Source organism: Apus apus, chromosome 14 (genome assembly GCF_020740795.1).
Source record: "Apus apus isolate bApuApu2 chromosome 14, bApuApu2.pri.cur, whole genome shotgun sequence".
Classification (NCBI taxonomy): Eukaryota; Metazoa; Chordata; class Aves; order Apodiformes; family Apodidae; genus Apus; species Apus apus.
Window position 1 is genome coordinate 9,779,945 of NC_067295.1, and position 20,440 is coordinate 9,800,384.

Below are 20,440 nucleotides of genomic sequence, written 5' to 3' on the forward strand. Positions count from 1 at the left end.
GTAGCGATGTTTACGTTCCGGGGCGGCGGGGCGGAGTTCCGGGGCGGAGTGTGTGCTCCGGCCGGCCCGGCTTAGGGCCGTGCGGGAGGAGGGAGCGGGTCCGGCGGACGGAGAGTGCGGGCCCCGCGGCCACCATGAGTGGTGAGTGGAGGGCTCAGGCGCGACCCTCCGCGCCAGCGGGGCGCGCCCGGAGGGGCCGCTGGGTCTCTGGGGCACTGTCGGGGCTGGTGCGGACAGACCTTGCCTGGGGGGTCCCTGCCGCTCCGCTGTCTGCTCGGCCAGGCGTGGCCCTGTCCCCCGCGGGCCCAGGCCCCTTTCTTCCCTCTTGCTTCTCCCCGGTGGGGCTGGGGGCTGTGGCGTGGTGAGGCACAGGAGATTCTGGCCTTTCGGACCCCGAGTGCGGGGTAAGGCTCAGGCTTGTCCGCATCACCACACCCCACTCCTCAGTTTTGCTCCCAGAGCCCCCCATAAGTCGTATTTTATCTCACTTTAAGTCCCGCAGCCTGCCCTTGAGCGTGGCGCTGGCTCAGCGCAAGCGGTGCTGGTCCTGGGGGTCTCTGGTGCTTCACCCGTGCAAAGCCACGGGAAACAGTCCCCAGAAAATAAATTGCCAAGAGAAAACAAATTTAAAAAACCTCAAACAGTTGAAGTAACAAACATGCCGTTGATGAGAAAGGGGATAAGCATGACTTGTGGAAAGAGTGGTCCTTTCCAGTAGGGAGGGGGAATCGGTGCTGTTTCTCTAGCTCAGTCCTGACAAGGACGTTTTGGTTGTGGATGTGGTAAATTCTGGCCTCTGCATTACAATGAAGTCGCGTGTGTGCTAAATCCTGAGGTTTTTGAGGTGTTTGTGAGTGGAAATATTGAAAAACTTTGCATGAGAATTAGGACTCATAAACTTTAGGATTGGAGGAACCATAGCCACATGATTGGACCAGCTTGAAGAGCTATTTGATAGGATGGAGGAAGAAATTTTTGTAGAGATTTCCTGTAAATATAAGGATAAGTGGTACTAAGTATGTCTTCAGACACCTTGGCAAGGGTTTGTTTGGTGTTTTTTGAGAAGGGAGGTGCTTTAGTAAATGCTTCCATGGATCTGCTAGTACAGCCTCAGTAGTGGAAGTTGCAGACAACACTGCACCTGGAAAGTAGATCATACGTTTTTCTCCCACCTTGATTTAATGGTGGAGAGAGTATATAAATATAAATAACAACAATTATTTATTTTAATAATTTCAATAATAATTTTAATAATTTAATTTTTTCTCCCACCATGGTGGGAGACTGTATTAAAAAAATTGATGAGTTAACTGGAGTAACTAAATGTTAGATGTTTTATGGATAGCAGTCGCTACTTAAAATGAAACAAAAAATGAAAACCCTTCAGTTGTAATTTTGTCTGTTTTGTTTTCACTTTTGTGGTAAGAAGAAGACAAAAGGTCTTCTGTTGATGAAGATGAGAAAAAAAATTATGGTGGTGAAAACTGTTACTTACCATTGTGAAAAATGCAACTAACAGTCAGATCTTTTGAACCATGGAAAAAGGAAGTTTCTCAGATGCATCAGATGTTGACACGATACAGACTAAATTCTAATTCTGAAGTTTAAGAGTCAGCATTTTCAAATAGAAAACCTCAGCCCTTCAATGATGAATTCAGGCTGGGACTTGCCTTGTGCAAACTTGTGCAAATCAGAACCTAGATATTCCTAAGAGACTTATTTTTGGGAGCATTATTGGAATTCTGTGACTCAAAAGGCAAAGTTGCACCTCGTGTAGCATGGAGCCTCATCATGTGCTTATTTTTAATACTTTAAATAGTATTATTTTTAACAATAACAAATAACAAAGTATTACAGCTCTGTGAGGAGAGAAAACATTTAATTACTCAAAATATAATAATTCCTAAGGTGACGTTAAGGCTAGTAGTTCAATTCCATGGGTAACCTACCCTTGTGTAGCCCTTGCCAAGAACTATATGACTTTTCGAACAATTTTGATTGGACAGCAAGATAACAAAAAGAACACTAATTTTCCACTTTGCCAGGTGTTACTGATTTACAATACTGTACAGTATTTTTCCAGAATAATGTGGAGTGGAAGAGATCAGGACAGGGAAATCAGTATCATTAGAAGTAAAATGTGAATAGAAGAACGTCTTTCTCTAATTTTTTTTTTTTTTGTACTTTTAAAAATTTTTTTAGCTATGGTGTATTTCTAGAGGATGTGAAGGTAACTTCCTGTTGATTTGAGCATTACTGTAATATTACTAATGCTACTGACTAATTGCATACTAGTATTTTGTTGGACAGTGTTGAATAGGCTAAACTTTAAAGGCAAGTAACACAAGGATACTAGATTTATATGTACTTGTCAAGAATTAGACATGTTGTCACTTGTCCTCTTTTCCTTTACATTTGTACTTAGCTTTCTTCTGCTGTAAGTGTAGATATTTCTGTCAGAGGATGGAGAGAAGTTTGTTTTAAAAATAGGAAAGCATGACCATGAACCACAAAAAATGACAGGGGTCACAGAGGCAGGTGCAGTACCTGAGGCTATTTTTAAGCCTTCTTGGCTGAGTAGATGTTGATGGGAGAAGTCTCTTTAAGTTTCTTAGTTTTTGCAACCCTATAGTTATGTTTTCACAATTATTTTTAGAGTTATTTGTGAACTTCCTTTTTTTAAGGTAGTCTAAATATAGTGTTTTTTCTGAGCAATTCTGTTTCTCTGCATCTATGGTTTGTATTTGTATGTTGTTACTGCAGTTTTACTGCTATTCTGAATCAGTAGAGAGGTATTCTGGTCAGTTTATAATACACTGCTAGTCTTTAAATCAACTAGAATTGATCACATTTAATAGGTGCTCTTGTCTGAAAAGAGAGATTTTTGAAGTATATTATGAACTTGAGCTTGGAATAAAGGAATGATAGGGGTGATGTAAGTTAATTGAACAATACATTTTATATTCACATAAAGCATATTCTGTCAAATAAAGTAGTATGTTGTTGATTATTGAAAATTGAGAAGTTACAAGATCGTCTCGTGTAGCTGCTTGTATGGCAACAAACTAGGTTTTACAAGTGTTAATCAGAATAACTATGCTGGTAGTTAAATTTTAAGGCATTTATCTTAATGATTGCTCTCTGATCACCTGACTTAAATCTGTTTCTGCATTATGTTTGTTTGACAGTAAGAAGATATTCCTCTTTTTCATTTTCCATTCTTGTGCTGTGAGGATACACTAACCTAGTAGTTGTCCCAGGATGAACATTTATGGGGTTGCGGTGCCAGCTCCATCATACACCTAATCCAACCAACCAAAAAAACCCCCATAAGCTCCATCTGAAGATAAATCAGTTCCAGGCTTATAATACAGTAGATCTGCTAAGAAGCTAAGGGCAAGCTGTGCTGATTTTGCACAATTATACTATATTTGGTATTGGTGAAATATACCTTATATCGTGAAACCAAATCTTACTAAAATGAGACTCCAGATGATGTTGAAGCATTATTCCTGTATATTGGAGACAGACTACTTGAAAACTCAAAACACAAAGTTATACTGCATTGTTTTACTTAGAGAAACTACATTAATTAATTTAATGGAATAATTGGCATGGGAAGAAAGTTTTTGGGGCCCTGGTGTTGGCTCAAATGTGTTTTTCTTAAAAAGCTATTCATTTTAACATGATATAACTTCGTTGAATTTCAGGTTCACAGAACAATGATGGTAAAAGACAGTTTCTTCTAGAACGGCTACTGGATGCAGTTAAACAGGTGAGGAATCCATTACATATTTCTACAGTATACTTACTCTGAGTTGTCAGTACTAGCACGAGCTGTCTTTTCTCCTTTTTTCTCTTTACCAGACAAATAAGAAATCTTATTTTTCCACAGGGCTACTGTGGATTTTGTGTCTGCTAGCAAACAAATATTATGCAGTATTTCTTTAAAATTCTTGTTCCTGACAGCTGATATTTGTAATATTTACATACATAATAAATATTCATCATATATCTTTTATATAGTTATATATATATTTGTACTACTTATGTAACTGAACTGAATTGTAGCCTACAGGAAGGACTAAATTGATTAACATTTTAGAGTAGCAGCTTTTTTTCTTTATACTAGGATTTTAGTGAGTGGTTAAGTTACAGGTAAAGATGGCATTTACTTATATGTGTATGTATCTTGCATCAACATGAAGTTCAGCTTGAAATTCAGTACTAGATTCATTTTATGAGAGCTTGGGAGGCAAAAGAATGCCTCAAAGCGAAACAATTACTCTTTTATAAGGAGTGATTCTTCTGTAGCACTGAGCTGAATAATAGCAGCATTTGTTTTTGTGGGTATACATTTAAAGCTCAAAAGTAGTAATATTTACTTAATTTTAAATTTATTGAAGGACCTGTATGTGTGCTATTTTGGCTAGCAAGAGTATATTTGAACTGCAGGAGTACCCCATTAGTGGAACATGTTGTTGTAAAGCACTTTATGGCAGGTTGTTTTGGCCAGGCTTTATTTTGTACAGCTTTCTTTTCAGTAAGTACTTTGTTTTTTGTATGGAAATATTTCAGAGTACTGAGTTAGTTAATTTAACAAAAAAACCTTAAAATATGTTTATTGCAGTGTCAAATACGTTTTGGAGGACGAAAAGAAATTGCTTCAGACTCTGATAGCAGGTAAAATAGTCTAAGAAACTTTTAACATGCTTAGATTATAGATCATAATGACATAAAGCACATGGCACAAAATACTAGACAAGCTCAAAAAAACCCCAGTTCCTTCTGTTTACATAAACAATTACATGGGACTGATTTTTCATCTTGTTACAAATTTGACAGCTTAATGGAGTGTTCTTCTATATGAAGTCACAAGTGTTTAAGAGTTCATGACAAAACATTGAATTCTGAGGTCTGAATGTGAGATTGGGACAACTCACCTTCCCTGAAACCTCTTTTAAAATTAATGTATATTTATTAACTGTATAAGTGTGTTTCATGACACTTAACTATCAACTGTGTTTAACACATAGTCATTAAGGAAATTTTCATTCTTATTTTTTCTCATTTGTGACATTTTATATGTTTTTCTTCTTTTCTGAATTACAAGTTTTTTCTTTTTATTGATATAAGTAAAAAAAAAAGTAATTTAGTTCCTATTAGTTGAATTTTTGTTGGATATGGCATATTGGTTTCTAAGGCTTTTAAGGAGGTAACTGGTGGATAGAAATTGCAGATCCCAAACTTTGTACTACTCCCTTCCACCACCTTTTTATGTAGTGCCTGTCAATCATCCATTCCCCTCTGAATTAACTTAATACAAGAAGAAATAATACAAAATTATAACTCTCGTCCATTTTAGTGAGTTAATCAATAAAACATTTGGTACATGCTAGAGTTGCTACAAGGAGGGAAAGATCACACAGCTGGAAGCAATGGAAAATGCAGAAGAGGAGGAAGAAGCAACAAGGGAGGAGAGGGCAAACACTTGCCTTTCAGGAGCAGCTTGTAGTGCAGCTCTTGTGCATACCTGTGTGTGAAACTCCAGGCTAATGCTACTCCATGGCAGCTCAAGCCTGTTTGACTTCTGGCTACTACTGTCATCCTGTCCTGCCCTTGGCTGTTTCAGCCTACAGAGTTCTGGGCAAGTGTTGATCTGGCATGGTCAAAACAGTTCAGTACCGAATCTGTCCAGCACAGTTTGGTGGCAAGGGAGGAGGCAAGAAAGTGCAGGTAGGATATAAAGGGATGGTAGGGCTGAGGCACCTAGCAGTTGGACTGGCTGTGCAGCTATAACTGTTGGCTCAGAGGCATCAACTAGAGATAGTTATTTAATTTTTACTCTTTAGTTTATGTGAGACAATGTGTTGACAATGTTTGCCTTTGTAGCAGGTGGTGTAAGCTCAGTAAATTTCTAAGACTCCTGCTTTGTTGCTCAGTTTGCTTGAACAACTGCTTTGCTGCAGTTGTTTAATAATTTGAATTATGACCTTTTAATATTTTTCTTCTGATAAACAGTGAGAGTTAGGATTCCAAAGATATAATGTTGGCCAAATTTTACTTATAAATATTATTCTTAGAATTCAGTAGGCACGTTGAGAAATGGAGTATAGCTATGCAGTTTCAGGATTAAAAAGGAAGTGGAAATTACATAAACAAATTTTTTTCTTCCTTTGATTTTCAGTGCACATGGATTTTTAATAATACTGACTCTTTCACAGAACCTTGTTTCTGTTCTGCTTTTTCTTAACTGAAAAAGTGAAGTAGATTTTTTTTTTCTTTCCCTATTTTTTTTTGGCGGGGGGGGGAAGGTGATATGTCTGCTGGAATTTCCATTTTTAAACAGCCATAAACTTTTCGGCAAAATTAATCACAACTGCTCACAATAGTTTTAAATATTGTTTGAATTATATTCTGCTTTATTAGTACAGTTTTCCTGACAAAGTACATTTTCCAAACATAGTTGTACTGGAAGTAGTTAAGTATTAAAAGCTCCTCTGTCCAGGGCAGTTATGGAGATATACTTTTGCTGTTGGTGCTCTTCTGAGGTCTTTTGCTCTTTTGTGACCCTGAGTAGAACTCTGTACTTCTGGAATGTCTTCACTACATCTAAGATAATGGTTCACCTTTATATTCTCTATTCAGAGATTTGGGATGAATGGTTGGTGGTTCTTTTCACTTGATTTCTTTACAAATTCTGTTGCAGAGTCACTTGTTTGTGTGCTCAGTTTGAAGCTGTGTTACAGCATGGTCTGAGGAGGAGCCGTGGGTTAGCACTGACAGCAGCGGCGATCAAACAGGCAGCAGGTTTCTCCAGTAAAACTGAAACAGGTATTTTGGTCATTGTGACTTTTCAATTTTTAACAGTTGCTAAGTGCAAGCAAGTGATCTGTTTTCTAATGGAAGTTTTAAGCAAAACACCAAATTGCAGACTGTCATTAATGCTTGGACTGTCATTAAGCACTGAAAATGGTTATTGCTCTCTTAGTCTAATTTAGCTTTCATACCAAATTTCTCTAGAAACTTGGTGTTTGGAAATCTGCACATGCTACAGTTCCATCGTGTGGAACTATATCCACACAGTGGATATCCCTACCAGAATTTGAAATTAAGCTGTTAAGTTTTTGCTACTACATTTTAATTTGTAGCCTTGTCTTATTCTGTTCTTTAACTGCCGTAATCTGTAGCATCAGTTATGTTTAATTTCTAGGCATTGATGTAACTTTAAAAATGAAAATTACATTACTTATATGGGTTGGGTTGTTTTTTATTACTTTCTCAATGTTTAAATAAAAATACTGCTTTCTTTTTGTTGCCTTCTCTTCACCTTTAAGTTTCCCTTGTTTTTTCTTTTATCAGAAGTATATGAAGGTGTTAATAGTCATCAGTTTTCTTTTGAGGTGTGACCTGCTCTATCTTTGTTTCTTAGAAGTTTCTTTTGAGCTTTTGAAACTCTGTCAAGTGCAACATGTAACAACACATAGTGGGATTTTGGTTATGTTTTTTATATATATATATATATATATATATGCATATTTCAATGTTCTAATATGTACAGTGGATCTCCTTATTGTTTCCATGTTCTTCTGCCTATGAGGTCCTCATTCAGCAAAGTGAATCTTTAGTTTTGCATCCTTCCTTGCCACGTCAGTGATTCCTGTGTTTTGCACATTTGTCTAATTTAGAAGAGCTCTGAGTTATTCTTGTAACTGTCAGACCTACTTCACAAACATTTAGTTAAGAAGTCTAGCCTGCTTGTTACATGGTTAGGTTTCTAAAATTATATTATAAACTTTGCTAATCTAATGCTGTCTTTGACTTCCAGCAGAGATTAATAAAAAGTCCCTATACCCTCAAATGAGAATATTTCACTGAAAGAAGTCACAAGCTGTTGTGAAAACCCATCCAAAATCTGTTTGCATGCTCTTTATTTAGCAGAGAGAAAGAGAAGTGTCATGGATAGTCTTCTCTCAAAATTCTTACTACACTGAAAAATATTTACAAAAGTGATAAGCAAGGTGGCAGGATCAATGTGTTTTCTCTCTTGTGTGATTTTTTTTTTTCTGTGTCTTTGAGGAATTTTTTTACTGCTTTATGCTGCCTACATTGAGATTATGATCAAAATATGGCATAATATTTGAGGTGATAGTGCATCATTCACTTGTACAATAGAATTATTTTCCCTTTTTTATTAACTTAAAAAAGAAGTTGAGCCAAAGACATTCATGAAACTGGCAAAAGGAGTACCTGCATGTCTTCCTTGAGACTGATGTGTTTTGAATTTGTTTGTAATGCTTCTTTTTCTCAGGGTTTTTCTATTTAACTTATATTCAGTCTCTTAATATGTTACTAACTGTATATATTAGCAGCTTTCAAATAATTCTCCTTGTTCAATCAATTTTATTTATAACAAATCAAAGCCACATCAATGTTAATATTACACTTTGAGATACTTTCATGCCATATGTATTTGATGGAATATTATTGATGTTGCATTAATGACTAATGATTGCTGAATTATACCATATAGTAAGGATTCAAAAGTCTTACAAATGAATTAAGCAATGTTTGGTTGTTCCTTTCACTCTGAAAAAATGGTGAGAAGTGAATTGTAATAATAATAAATATGTCCTTAAACTGTGTTCTGATTCAGTTAAGAAACAGGAATATGTAAAATCTAGATGTTTTAATGTACATTTACTATTACTGATGTAGATTTTTATTACTTTCAATTGAGACAACTGCCAAGAAAATTTAAATCAGTATTTGGGGAGAGAGCAAAGAAAGTATTATAGTGGAAAGAGGTGTTGTTGCATTTTAATTTGAAGACTTTTTGAAAGTAACATGAATTTGTCATTTGAATGTCTGCAAATTCTGAAGCTACCCATTCCTTTGGTCCTAGCTTCTAACATTTCATAACCAGCATTTTTTCCTTTCATGTAATATGTTCTCAGCTAGCATGTAAACCCATTCTACAGATGAAGTACTAGCTGAGATGGGTTTTTAAATGTGAATTCTATATAAAAATGTAAGATAGAATCCTTTAAGGTGTGAGTTTTGCTTTTTCAGTGAAATGAAAAGTTCTAAGTGCTTAGATAGCCCAAGGACTGTAGAAATAACTAACCCGTTTAACTGGAGAGTTATACGAAGATAGTAGATTATTCACCTTTGTTCAAAGTTATATGCCATTACCTGCTTGTTTTATAAAACTGCATGATAAATGCATTCAGATATGAGCTTAGCATTTTTTTGTAGTTAAAAAAATAATTATTGTTTTTTTTTTTTAATTCTAGAGCCAGTGTTTTGGTACTATGTGAAAGAAGTTCTGAATAAACATGAACTGCAACGCTTTTACTCTCTGAAGACAATTACTACAGATACTGGCCGAGGCCGGGCTTGGTTGCGCTGTGCATTAAATGAACATTCTCTGGAAAGATATGTTCATATGCTGCTTGCAGATAAGAATCGACTCAGGTACTGTATTTGATATGGTTGTAATGCAAGAAATGTATTGACAAATGAAGTACTGACATTAAAAAAACCAATGAACCCACCAAAACACAGTATTAGTTGCTATGCTAGTGAAACCACTTCTGTTAATTTTGGAAATGTTGGCAGCCATTAAGATAGTGGCTTGTGCTTGTATCTAAATGTTCCCTGAAACTGGCTTCATTCTAGCACATGAGAATGTATGCTTCTATTCTCCGTTTCATTCCACTTGCCTAATTCCCTTCCCTTTCTTGCAGCAGTTTTACTCCCTGAGACCTTGACATCATACTTCAAGGTGCCCCTCTTATTCCATTAAAATAGTACACAATTGCAGCCTTGGTCTTATCAGTTAATCACAGTTGCCTTTTAGAGATACTCATCCTGTAACTGAAAAGCTCCACCAGTCAAGCATTAGGTAGCTACTACTGCAGTTCACTTGGAAGTGGTTTTGTACCAGTTTGTGAGCCTTGGTGTTACAGAGCTACTGAGAATAACTTACTGTGCTGTGTGAAATTCTTAGGTACTTTGTGCAAAATGCACTTAAGTTCATCATTAACTGAGTTCTACCTTTTTCCTTGTATGTCTTTAGCTCCTTTTCTTTTTGGGAATTTGGGGTATTTTATTTTCGTATCAAAATAGTTGAGGTTGATGGAAGTCCAGTGGATTCAGCAGAGAGGCACTGTTTCCATTTGCATCTATAAATGGATGTACTGGATAATAATTAAGCTTGTTAGTACCTCCTTTTAGTTTTCAGTCTGTTCCTGTCCTCTACAGTTTTCCTGCAAAACAGATTTTGATATGAAATCAAATAAAGACTAGTAAAAACAACAAAGGAAAAAAATCTGAAAACTTGTGAGGAAATTAGTGACTTGGATTGCTTTGTCAGTAATTAATCTCATGCTTGTCACAATACTTGTGCAGTATCAAGATTATCAGCACTCTCTGCATTGTACATGAAATACTATTACTAAAAAGGCTTATTGCGGAATAAGATTTAAGTGTTATCTAAAGTCAAATGAGATTTACAGAATCAGCTTATATTCCTGATTCTTGTCTGTTTTGGAAACTTTCATATCAAACTGTTGTTTAATATAGTTGAGTGTTTTCTTGCTATCTCTTTTTATGTTTAGGTAACGGAATTCTCATAGTAAAAATACAGCATCCTGCTACAAAAACCCCTCATGTTTATAACAACTAAATTAATGTTAACTTTTTTTCCCCTTTATTCTGAATTCCTAGTTGACTCTTAACTGTTCAGGGTAATTGGCATGGTTTTGGGTATTGCAACAGGTCACCAAATCATAGAACAGTAGAGTGATTTGGGTTAGAAGGAACTTATGAAGATCATCTAGTCCAGCCCCCCTCCAGTGGGTAGGCACATCTTGCACTAGATCAGGTTGCTCAGGATGAAGTGGATCCTTTTGTTTGTATTCATGCATTCTTATATAAAGTGGCTTGTTAATTGTGGTCAAGCCTAGTTACTTACAACCTTAGATATGTATTATAGCAATAGGTGTAGAGGTATTTTGACTGCTAATGTAGAATGAACTTCCTTGCCCTAATTAGCTTTTTCCCATTAAAAAAATGCAGAGCTAAAACTGAAGATAAAATACTATTTAGCATTTCTTTCCTAACTGTGCAGATCAATTTGTTTCAAGCATTTAGGGAGTTATTGTGACACATAATTTGATCCATTGGTGTATTCATACTTATTTTCCAGTGTTTTCATGTATTTTAGAAGTAGGATATATGTTAATAAAGGGCTGCATTTTTTTTTTTTTAATTTTTTTGTTTCCTTTCAAATTATAGTGTCTTCTATGAAGACTGGTCTTTTATGATGGATGAAGAACGTTCTAGTATGATCCCTACAATGGCAGCTGGTAAGACTTTCTCTTAAATGCTACTGTTACTTGAAAGCTATTTCATTTTGGGATGTTATATCTGTTTCTAGTTGTGAGGAGGTTCTCTAACACTTTTTGCTTATGTGGAGAATGTGTGTCAGCTGCACATTGAGAGGGAATAGTCAAGGCATTATGCCAGTTTATGCTATGAGTTTGTGAGCTTCTAAAACACTGAATCTGGCCTTCTTGCAGTTCAAAAATCACATAAATTTTCTAACTTGATCAGCCAAGACTGGCTTTTTTAAAAAAACTATCTCAATTTAGAGGAAACAAAATTGGTTCTTTCTGACTAGAATAGAGCAATGATGGACTTTTATAGGAAGACCCAAATTAATGGTAAACACATGGAAGGAGAGTAAGAGGAAGGAATGATAACAGATAATTTACTTTTCTAGAGTCTGATTATAAAAGCGATGTACTATTATCTTTTATGTGGCTTTTCTCAGATACATGATCACATGCTTTGGTTTGCAAGACAGGGCTCACAGAAGTTTTTAAAAATAGAATATAGGAACCAACAAATACTAAAGTTGCAGTGAAATGGGTTTAAATATAAGGTTTTAAATAAATGAGTTCACAGTACTTCGTGCTTACTTAATGCACAGCTGAATAGCCATTAAGATAAACTAAAAACTGCATCAGATTGAACATTATCTGCAAAGGAGTGAATGGTACATGAAGAATAAAAAATCCATGGAGAACTGTGGGAAATTCTGGGGGAAAAATATTTCACATATCATAGCTTTGTTAATCCTTAGATTTTATCTTCGTAAGTTTTGTATGAAGTATATAGTGGACTTTTTGTCTTTTTCTCCCCTTTTATCTGAAGGTCTGAACTCCATTCTTTTTGCAATCAACATTGATAATAAGGATTTAAATGGGCAGAGCAAATGCACACCCAGCATGTCTGATTTGTTAAAGGAATCGACACAAAATGTAACCTCATTATTGAAAGAATCCACTCAGGGTGTTAGCAGCCTTCTTAGAGAGATAACTGCATCATCTCCTGTCTCAATTCTAATAAAACCTGATCAAGACACCGACCCACTTCCTGTTCTCTCAAAGAATGTAAATGCTGGTAAGCATTTTTGCAATAGTAGTGTCATTCAGAAACTTATAAAACATTCAAGTGTGTTTAAGAAACTCTTTCAATTAAATTTAATGCACTATTATGAAACAAAACCCTTACAAATAAGTGCACTACACATACAAGCGGTTGAGTGTGAAATAAGTAGTATGACATTTTTTAGAGCTAGTGGTATGAATACTGGATCATATATATTTATTTTAGCTTTCTAGTATTACTGGGAGGGGGAAACTGAAACTATATTATTTCAAATGTTCTTTGCTGCTGACCTCAGTTTCAATTTCTTATTCATAAGATCATACAATGATTTTTTGTTTTTCATGTTTTCTTTGTTACTTGATCAGTGAGAAATACAATGCCATGTACCTGTTGTTGTGTATCAGATAAAAATTTTAGCTTGTAATCTTCTTCAAGCACCACCCATGTTTTCAGTCTGAATTACTATAGGAAGTAGGCAATTACCATACACTTTTTAATCTTTAGGTGGGTTCATGTTGCAACAGGTTTGTAGGGTGTAACAAAGACCCAAAGTCTTAATATCTTGTAATTTGAAACCATTCAAGCAAAATGTGATATTGGTTACACGTTTTCTGTTCCAAAAATAGCAAAGGAATACTTTTATTGTCTTGATTTTTAGAGATTGAGCCAAAAGAATGCTTTGCCTTGTAAAGGTACAAAACTGCAGGAAAATTCTGAGATTTATGTATTTTTCAATTAAGAAACAAAGTTTGAGCTTAGACTAGAAATTGTTTCAGTTATGAGAAAAATGAAAAAAAGCCATGTGAATGCCATCTAGTTGGCGTAGAAGTTGAGATAAAATCTGTCTTTTATTGGTCTTTAAAATAGACTTTGTTGCAGAACATTATTTTCAAAACAAACTTGTGGTAAAGCTTTTGTTGTTTAGCACTTTAAATGAGATTAACTAGTAGGTGATACTTGCCTTGGGAGAACTTTGTTAGGTTATAATAAGCTTCAAGATGAAGTAACAGAATGAATTACCATGCTGCAGATGACTCTACGACATAATGTATAGTATGTATACAGTACATGAGTATGCAGTACGTGTACTGTGCAACTGACAATAAAATGTCACTTTAAAAAAACTGGGTTTGTTCAAGTGCTATTATATGTATGTTGGATGTTAGAGGAAGTTGTTTATGTTCATTGCTGGAGTACTATTTGCATCCAGAATGAGTTTTAACATACTCTTACTCTTAAAAGTATGTTAATGTTTTTTGTGGATAAAACAGCTGAACTTGATTTAAACAAAACAGTTTAGTCCCAATGTAAGTTGTTTTGGTGAGTAAGCTTCTGATATTTTTTTTGAGTGTTTCAACTTTGCAAGATCATTTAGCCTTATGTGCAAATTGGAATCAGTCAGAGTAGGTAATTTAAAAATAAGTGGTCTCACACATAGATATAATGTAATTGCAGAGGAATTCACTGTATCTCTACAATGAGTTAATTAGATGAGGGAGAGTGTGAGTTTACTTCCTTTTTCTGAAAACTGACTGCTCTATTTCCAGAATACAGACAGAACTAACTTTATTTGATTGCAAGTTGTGGATTTTGTTTGTGTTGTTAGTTTCTTAATTTATTTTTTTTTTTCTCCCCAGAAGCATTTAGTATTTTTTTTGTTGTCTAGACTTACTCTGCAATTTACACCAGCCATATTACATGGGCAAAAGTGACTGGAAGGCTAATTTTTAATTTTTAATTATGTAAGTTTTCCAGTTCAAATTGAGTACTGCTGTGAATGTACCTCCAAAACGTATTCCAAAATCTGAGTTATTTAAAACATATAAAATACAGATGGTAGTTAAGGATTTAAAAGCTAGTGTGTGTTGTAAGATAATGAAATGCCTTGTAGATCTAAATGTTATTTTCTTTACTAAGTTAACATAGAGCAAGACTTCTTTCAAGCAAACAAAAAGTGTAACGTTGTTTCTCTTTCCTAAATTTGTATGTTGGTACTTAGATTTGAAACATAGAAAAGACCGAAAAAAGAAGAAGAGAGTGACAAATATTATCTCATTTGATGAAGAGGAAGATGAACAAAATTTGGGGGATGCCACAAAGACTCCAATTACAGGAGAAAGTTCAGAGGAGAGTGTAGACAAATCTTCAGGTTTTGTTTTACCCTCATCTCAAAGCACTCTCAGAAAAAATGTGGACAGGAATGAAAGTAACCATTCGTGGAAGAGCAATTCAGTGTTCATGAATGGAGAATATGAATACCAGAAACTAGATGTGAAGAGCATTGATGATGAAGATGCAGATGAGGATGAGTTATATGGAAAATTGTTAGGAAATAAAGGCTCAGAAGGTGAAGCTGAAGTTTTGGAAAAGTAAGCAATGTTGTAGAAGCCAGTGGTAAATTTTCCACAGTTCTTAAAATTTTATTTTGTTTTTCCCTTCTTTCCTTTGTGGGTATTGGCAAATTTATGTGAATAACTCACTATGGTTTTTTCTTTTTTGTCCTCTTTATTTCCTTTCCCTCTTTCCCATTTCCCCTCTTTCCCCTTTCCCTCTCCTCTTTTTTTCTTTTTTTTATTTTTCCTTTTCCCTTGTTTAAACCATTTGGACTACTGTGGTGTTGGTATTTTGCTTCCAAGTTCCACTGAAAACCAGAATTTTGAGATTTCAGACTTGTTCTCCTTGAAGTTCTCAGTTGTTGAAATTGTTGCATGATATGTCCAGGCTATAATTCTGGACTATTTAAAGTTTCCTTAGTCTTAGTATGATATCAGCTCTGTTTTGGCTTCACAGTAAAACCGCATATTTTAAACAGATGAAGCCTACTGTAATCAGAGTAGATAGTTAAATCAGACAAGACAAAACTGAGAGAGCAAGACTATTTTTAGATACTGATATGTCCTCTTTATTTCTGACAAAGAAATCCCTTTGAAGAAAAAGAGGCAAGCACTACTTGTCTCGTCTGCTTTGGAATGGTCTGATGTTTAATGAATTTATGTATGTCTGAACCAAGAAATTGGCAGACAGATTGAAAGAAAGGATTTTTTTGCAGTGATATATCTGGAACAAATATAATTGTAGTGAACATGAGTATTAACTATATAAATAGGTTTGTTTGTTTATTTTACATCTAGGCCTCATGAAATAAGCACATGTAATTCTCAGATATGCAGCTGGACTCCTCTGCAGATCCTGAATGATGACACAGATGTCCTAATTCCTGTCTGTGCTGTTGGCTCTTACTCCCAAACAGGTAGGTATTTTAATTTAACGAATTCTAGCAAACTTTATAACAGATTTTCTAACATGAGCCAATGGTAAAAAGTAACAAAATTGTAAGGACACAGGGGATATTGCACACTTGGGGTGGGAGGTCCAAGTAAAATTCATTCTAGATCTGATTCAGAGTTCTCCATTTGAGTAGTCTTGCACGTAGCTCATCTAAGATGTTTAGCTGAGGAGGATTTATCCATGTCAAAATAAACCAGAGTTTTGTTGAGATTAAGCTGCATGGTCTCTTACTAATGTTTAGGATGGTTAACTAGAAAGCATGCTTATTAGTTTTCTAGTTAGTACTAAGCTGGAAAAAGCTGCAAGTGTGTTTGAGAATTTGAATGCAAATCAATCTTGACAGATTGGAGAAACTATCAAATATTGGATGCAGTTCAACAGAAGCTGTTATCTGTTTATATACAGAATGAAGAGTGATTCCGTAGAAAATATTTGTTTTTAAAAAGGGTATGGGGAATCATAGCTTGGTTTGGGTTGGAAGGGATCTTCAAAGATCATCTAGTCCAATCCCCCTGTCATGTCAGGGACATCTTTCCCTAGACCAGGTTGCTCAAAGCCCCATCCAGGCTGACCTTGAACGCTTCCTGCTATGGGGCATACATGACGTCTCTGGGTGACCTGTTCCAGTGGCTCACCACCCTCATTGTAAAAAAATTTTCTTCCTTATATCCTTACATCTGTCCTCTTTGAGTTTTACAGCCATTGCCCCTTATCCTGTCACTGCAGGCTGTGGCAAAATGTCTCTATCTTTCTTGTAAGCCCTCTTGGTGTATTGAAAGGCTGCAATAAGGTGTCCCCGGAACCTTTTTTCCTCCATGCTGAACAATTTCAACTCTCTCAGCTTGTCTTCATAGGAGAGGTGATCTCTGATCATTCCTGTGGCCCTCCTCTGGCCCCACTGTGAAGGTCCATGCCTTTCCCCAGAGCTGGATCCAGTACTTCAGGTGGGGTCTCAGGACAGTTAAGTAGAGGGGGAGAATAATCTCTCTCAGCCTGCTTGTCGTGCTTTGTTTTATGCAGCCCAGGATATTATCATCTTTCTGGGCTGCAAGCACCAAGTGCTAGCTCACATCTAATTTTTCATCTGCCAGTGCATAGAATCATAGAATTGTTTTGGTTGGAAAAGACCATTAAGATCGTCAAGTCCAGCCATTAATCTAGCACTTCCAAGTCCACCACTAAGCCTTGTCAAGTTGTTTGTATTTGCCAAGGGTTGAAGTGGATGGTTGACTGAAGGCCTGTGAAAAAATGTAAATCAGTTTTGCAAGTTGAGTGATAAAAATAATGTGTATTGTAAAATAATGCTGTACTGCCCTCTGCTGTTTTTTAAGACATGTATCTCTTAAGATATGCCAATGTTTTAAAAAAAATTAGAAAGTACATTTTTTTCTTGTACTCCCACATTTTTCAGTTTATTAAGGAATGGATTTTGAAAACCTTATGTAGTTTGTGGCAGTGTTCTGTTAAATCCCTTTATACAGAAGCTGTTGAAAATAGTTCACAGATTGGAAAGTGTTTGCTGACTGTATCAGATTGAAATCTGGAATACAAGTTTATAAACGTTCCTGTTTATGAGATGGAGGAGTGGAATGGGAGCTTGCAGTTCAGCTGTGGAAGTTAATAGCCAGTCAGATGTCATAAGGTGTCAGAGGCTAGAGCCAGGGAGTTGTAGCTGAAATAAAAAGTCAGAAGACCAAGCCAGGATTTAGTATGGAGACATTACCAGAGAGAACCATGGTAAGTTTAACAGGGGCTTACTTTTATTAAAGAGATACCAAAGACCCTTATTTTCTTCTTGCTTCATTGGAGAACTCTTCTTAAGACAATGCCTCAGGGATGTGTCAGGGCATATCATATCTGTATGTACCTAGAGATGAGAAAGCCTGAGTCAAAATTCAGTTGGTTGGAAGAAAAATGGAGTATGCATTTTAGGAACTGAGATTCAGTAAACTTTACAGTTTTAAAAAATGACCTTTGTCCTTCACAGTAATTCTGACATAACTCTAATTCGCATTAACCGTTTTCCTAGAATTCCTGCTTTTTATATTCTGTGCTATTTTGGCTCATGATTTTATGATTATTTTATAGTAACTTAGCAACACTTACATAGTGTGAGGTGCAGACAATGTCAATTAAATCTGATTTTTGTTTCTCTTCACCTGAGCTACCTTAATTACAGGTCTAGTGATGTGTATATTTTGATTCTGACAGTTGTGGATCTGTGGACAGAGGCATATTATCCATGCTTTTTAAAATAAATAAAAAAAAATTTACCTGCCTGTCCTGATAGGCAGAAGCAGCCAGAGAGAAGCCATGGTGCTCTGTTGGGAATGCATAAAGGACTGGTGTCTTAGGAAGTTTCAGATACTGGGTACTAATAACAGATTCTTTTCCTGCAAGTCACAAACAGATTTGTAATGAGCATCAGGTATCATGTGGTGGTTAAACTCCCAGAGCTCACAAAAATAACTTCAGTAAGAAGTCTCTTGGGAGCTTTACAACATTGTTATCAATGTAAAATGTACAGTGTGTCAATGTAAAAGTACAGGACTTTACAATCCTGCTGACATTCAGGCAGAAGGCAACCTTGGAGGAAGAGTTTGAAGTGTTTAAAAGCTTTAGTAAAGAGGAGTATTTCTCATTAAAAATATAACTATCTCCCTTCTGTGGTTGGTTTTTTTTAAAATTTTATTTTTTTATTCCTGTTAACTGAAGATAGCTAATGCTTGTGCATTATGCTTTAGATAACTTGGAGAATGGAGAAGAGCATGAAAATGTTCATGCTGTAGAATTGGTTCCAAGAAGATCTGATCTTCCTTACAGGTACATGTCAAATATGTTATCTTTAAAGAAAAAAATCTTCACACTATGTTGCCAGCTTATTATTGTTACCTGATACATAGCTAGTCAGTACTGGAAAACAAGCTATTCATTAGGATAGTTGTGCAAATGTTTGGAAAAACAAATGCAAAAGCCTACACTACCCTTTTTACAGTTTTCATATATTGAACTTTTTTCCTTGTGTCTTGAAGAAGTCACATAGTCATGTCAAATAACAGGCAGAATCAGCCTCATGGTTTTGAACACAGGTTTTAATGTTTTTTATGTTATTTTTGCTGTACTCTCCATGGCCTGTTGATTTGGATCTTCTTGTGTATATTCTTAAATCAGACTCAAAACAGATACTTTAAAGAATAATTAAACCCAAGTTGTTTGGATTTCAGTGAATATGATGACTATTCTAATTTCTGGAATGTTTTGTTCTGAAGTTTCGAATTCAGGATTTTGTTTTCATTTATTGACAATATTGTACTTTTATAATTAGAGTGGAAGTCAGTCCTCCAGCTCAAGTGAATACTTTAAGCAATATGTTGCCTTCAGCCACTGTGCCAGAATCCATGACGATTAGTAAGTACTTCCTTGATGTATCTAGATTGACAGAATTAACTTTGAAAGTCCTGCAACTCTTCCTTTCTATTTTTATTTCATTAAGATCTGTTTAGAGAGGCATGTAGCATGTCACTTCTGATATGCCGGCTACATTAGAAATCAATGCTCTGAAATTATTTTTGAATTGGCAGATCCCAGGTTATGGTTCATTTCAACTGGCATGACATTTGCTTCTGTTTCCACAGAGATGTGGCTTGAGTAGATAAATTAACAAAAATTATTTCATGTGTTTACCATATTTAGATTTGCAAACTCTGAAGGCATGAAGGGTTGGTTCTTTTGTGATTTTACTTATTTTGCCTGCATTCATTAATACCCAGTTGGAAAAAAACTCAAACAAACCTGGAACTCTGTGTACACTCAGTCTTTGGTTTTGATATGGAAATCTGTTCCAAACTGAAGTATGGGCTTTCATAAGAAAAACTTTTGTTAAGATTAATGTGGAGGACAGTTGTATTTTCAGTGATGTTAAGAGTTGACCTGGACATGACAGAATAGCCTTTGCTGTAGAAAGAGATTAGAAGAAGTACAGGCAGTTTGTTTACCCCATCTTTAATCTGTTTTCTTAAAAAAAAAATTGTAGAACAAAGATTTAAACTGACTAGCTGTCTCAACATGTAAGCCAGTATGGTTTTGTTTTCCTCACTGTACAGAAAGTTTGTAATTGAAGGATAGATATGGTTTTGTTCCTAAAGCTGGGGTGTGTGTTTGTCTGTTTATTTTTATAAATTTAAATGTGTAGATATTTTAAAAGATGACATGTGGGAAGTTAGAAGTGATGCAGCTAGAATTCTCTTCTGAAATTCATTTGTGAAATTATCAAAATGAATGACCCTTTAAGATACTGTAATTCCATGTTCTGATGTCATGGTGTTGATGTATGTTAAAGGAGGTAGACCATGCATTTTTGCTGGTCCTGTTTCAGGCTCTGGCATGGGTCTGCTGGCTGAACTTTGTAAGAAAGGATTTTCAGCTTTGTAAAGTACTTTATGAAGCAGGACACTAGTCTGAGATTTCTAAGTGACGTAGTTGTAGATGTAGGTGGAGTTACTGTTGATAGGTACTATGATACTTTAGTCGCTGGATTTTCTCTGCTCATGTTACTACTACAATATCTTTTCTTTCTTACATTTTTATTTTATTTTACAGTAATCGAATTTTAATGGAAACTTCCTGATTTGATTGCACTCTATTGGTGTCATTGTTACATAGGTCTAACAGGTGCCAGCAGGGGCCGCAGTTG

General features: G+C 35.7%; 1 protein-coding gene across 3 annotated transcripts in view; it reads left to right on the top strand.

Annotated features, from left to right (window-relative positions):
* The first annotated feature begins 92 nt into the window (after nucleotides 1–92).
* The window catches only part of SNX29 (sorting nexin 29), a 97,880-nt gene continuing 77,532 nt past the window's right edge, over nucleotides 93–20,440 (top strand). For all 3 annotated transcript variants that reach the window (XM_051631746.1, XM_051631745.1, XM_051631747.1), the window contains exons 1-11: nucleotides 93–141; nucleotides 3,711–3,775; nucleotides 4,631–4,683; nucleotides 6,710–6,834; nucleotides 9,297–9,477; nucleotides 11,302–11,372; nucleotides 12,223–12,471; nucleotides 14,459–14,828; nucleotides 15,591–15,709; nucleotides 18,492–18,570; nucleotides 19,073–19,155. In XM_051631746.1, coding sequence (XP_051487706.1) covers nucleotides 135–141; nucleotides 3,711–3,775; nucleotides 4,631–4,683; nucleotides 6,710–6,834; nucleotides 9,297–9,477; nucleotides 11,302–11,372; nucleotides 12,223–12,471; nucleotides 14,459–14,828; nucleotides 15,591–15,709; nucleotides 18,492–18,570; nucleotides 19,073–19,155 — 1,402 coding nt within the window. In that variant the 5' untranslated portion in view covers nucleotides 93–134. The remainder of the gene's footprint in view (nucleotides 142–3,710; nucleotides 3,776–4,630; nucleotides 4,684–6,709; nucleotides 6,835–9,296; nucleotides 9,478–11,301; nucleotides 11,373–12,222; nucleotides 12,472–14,458; nucleotides 14,829–15,590; nucleotides 15,710–18,491; nucleotides 18,571–19,072; nucleotides 19,156–20,440) is intronic.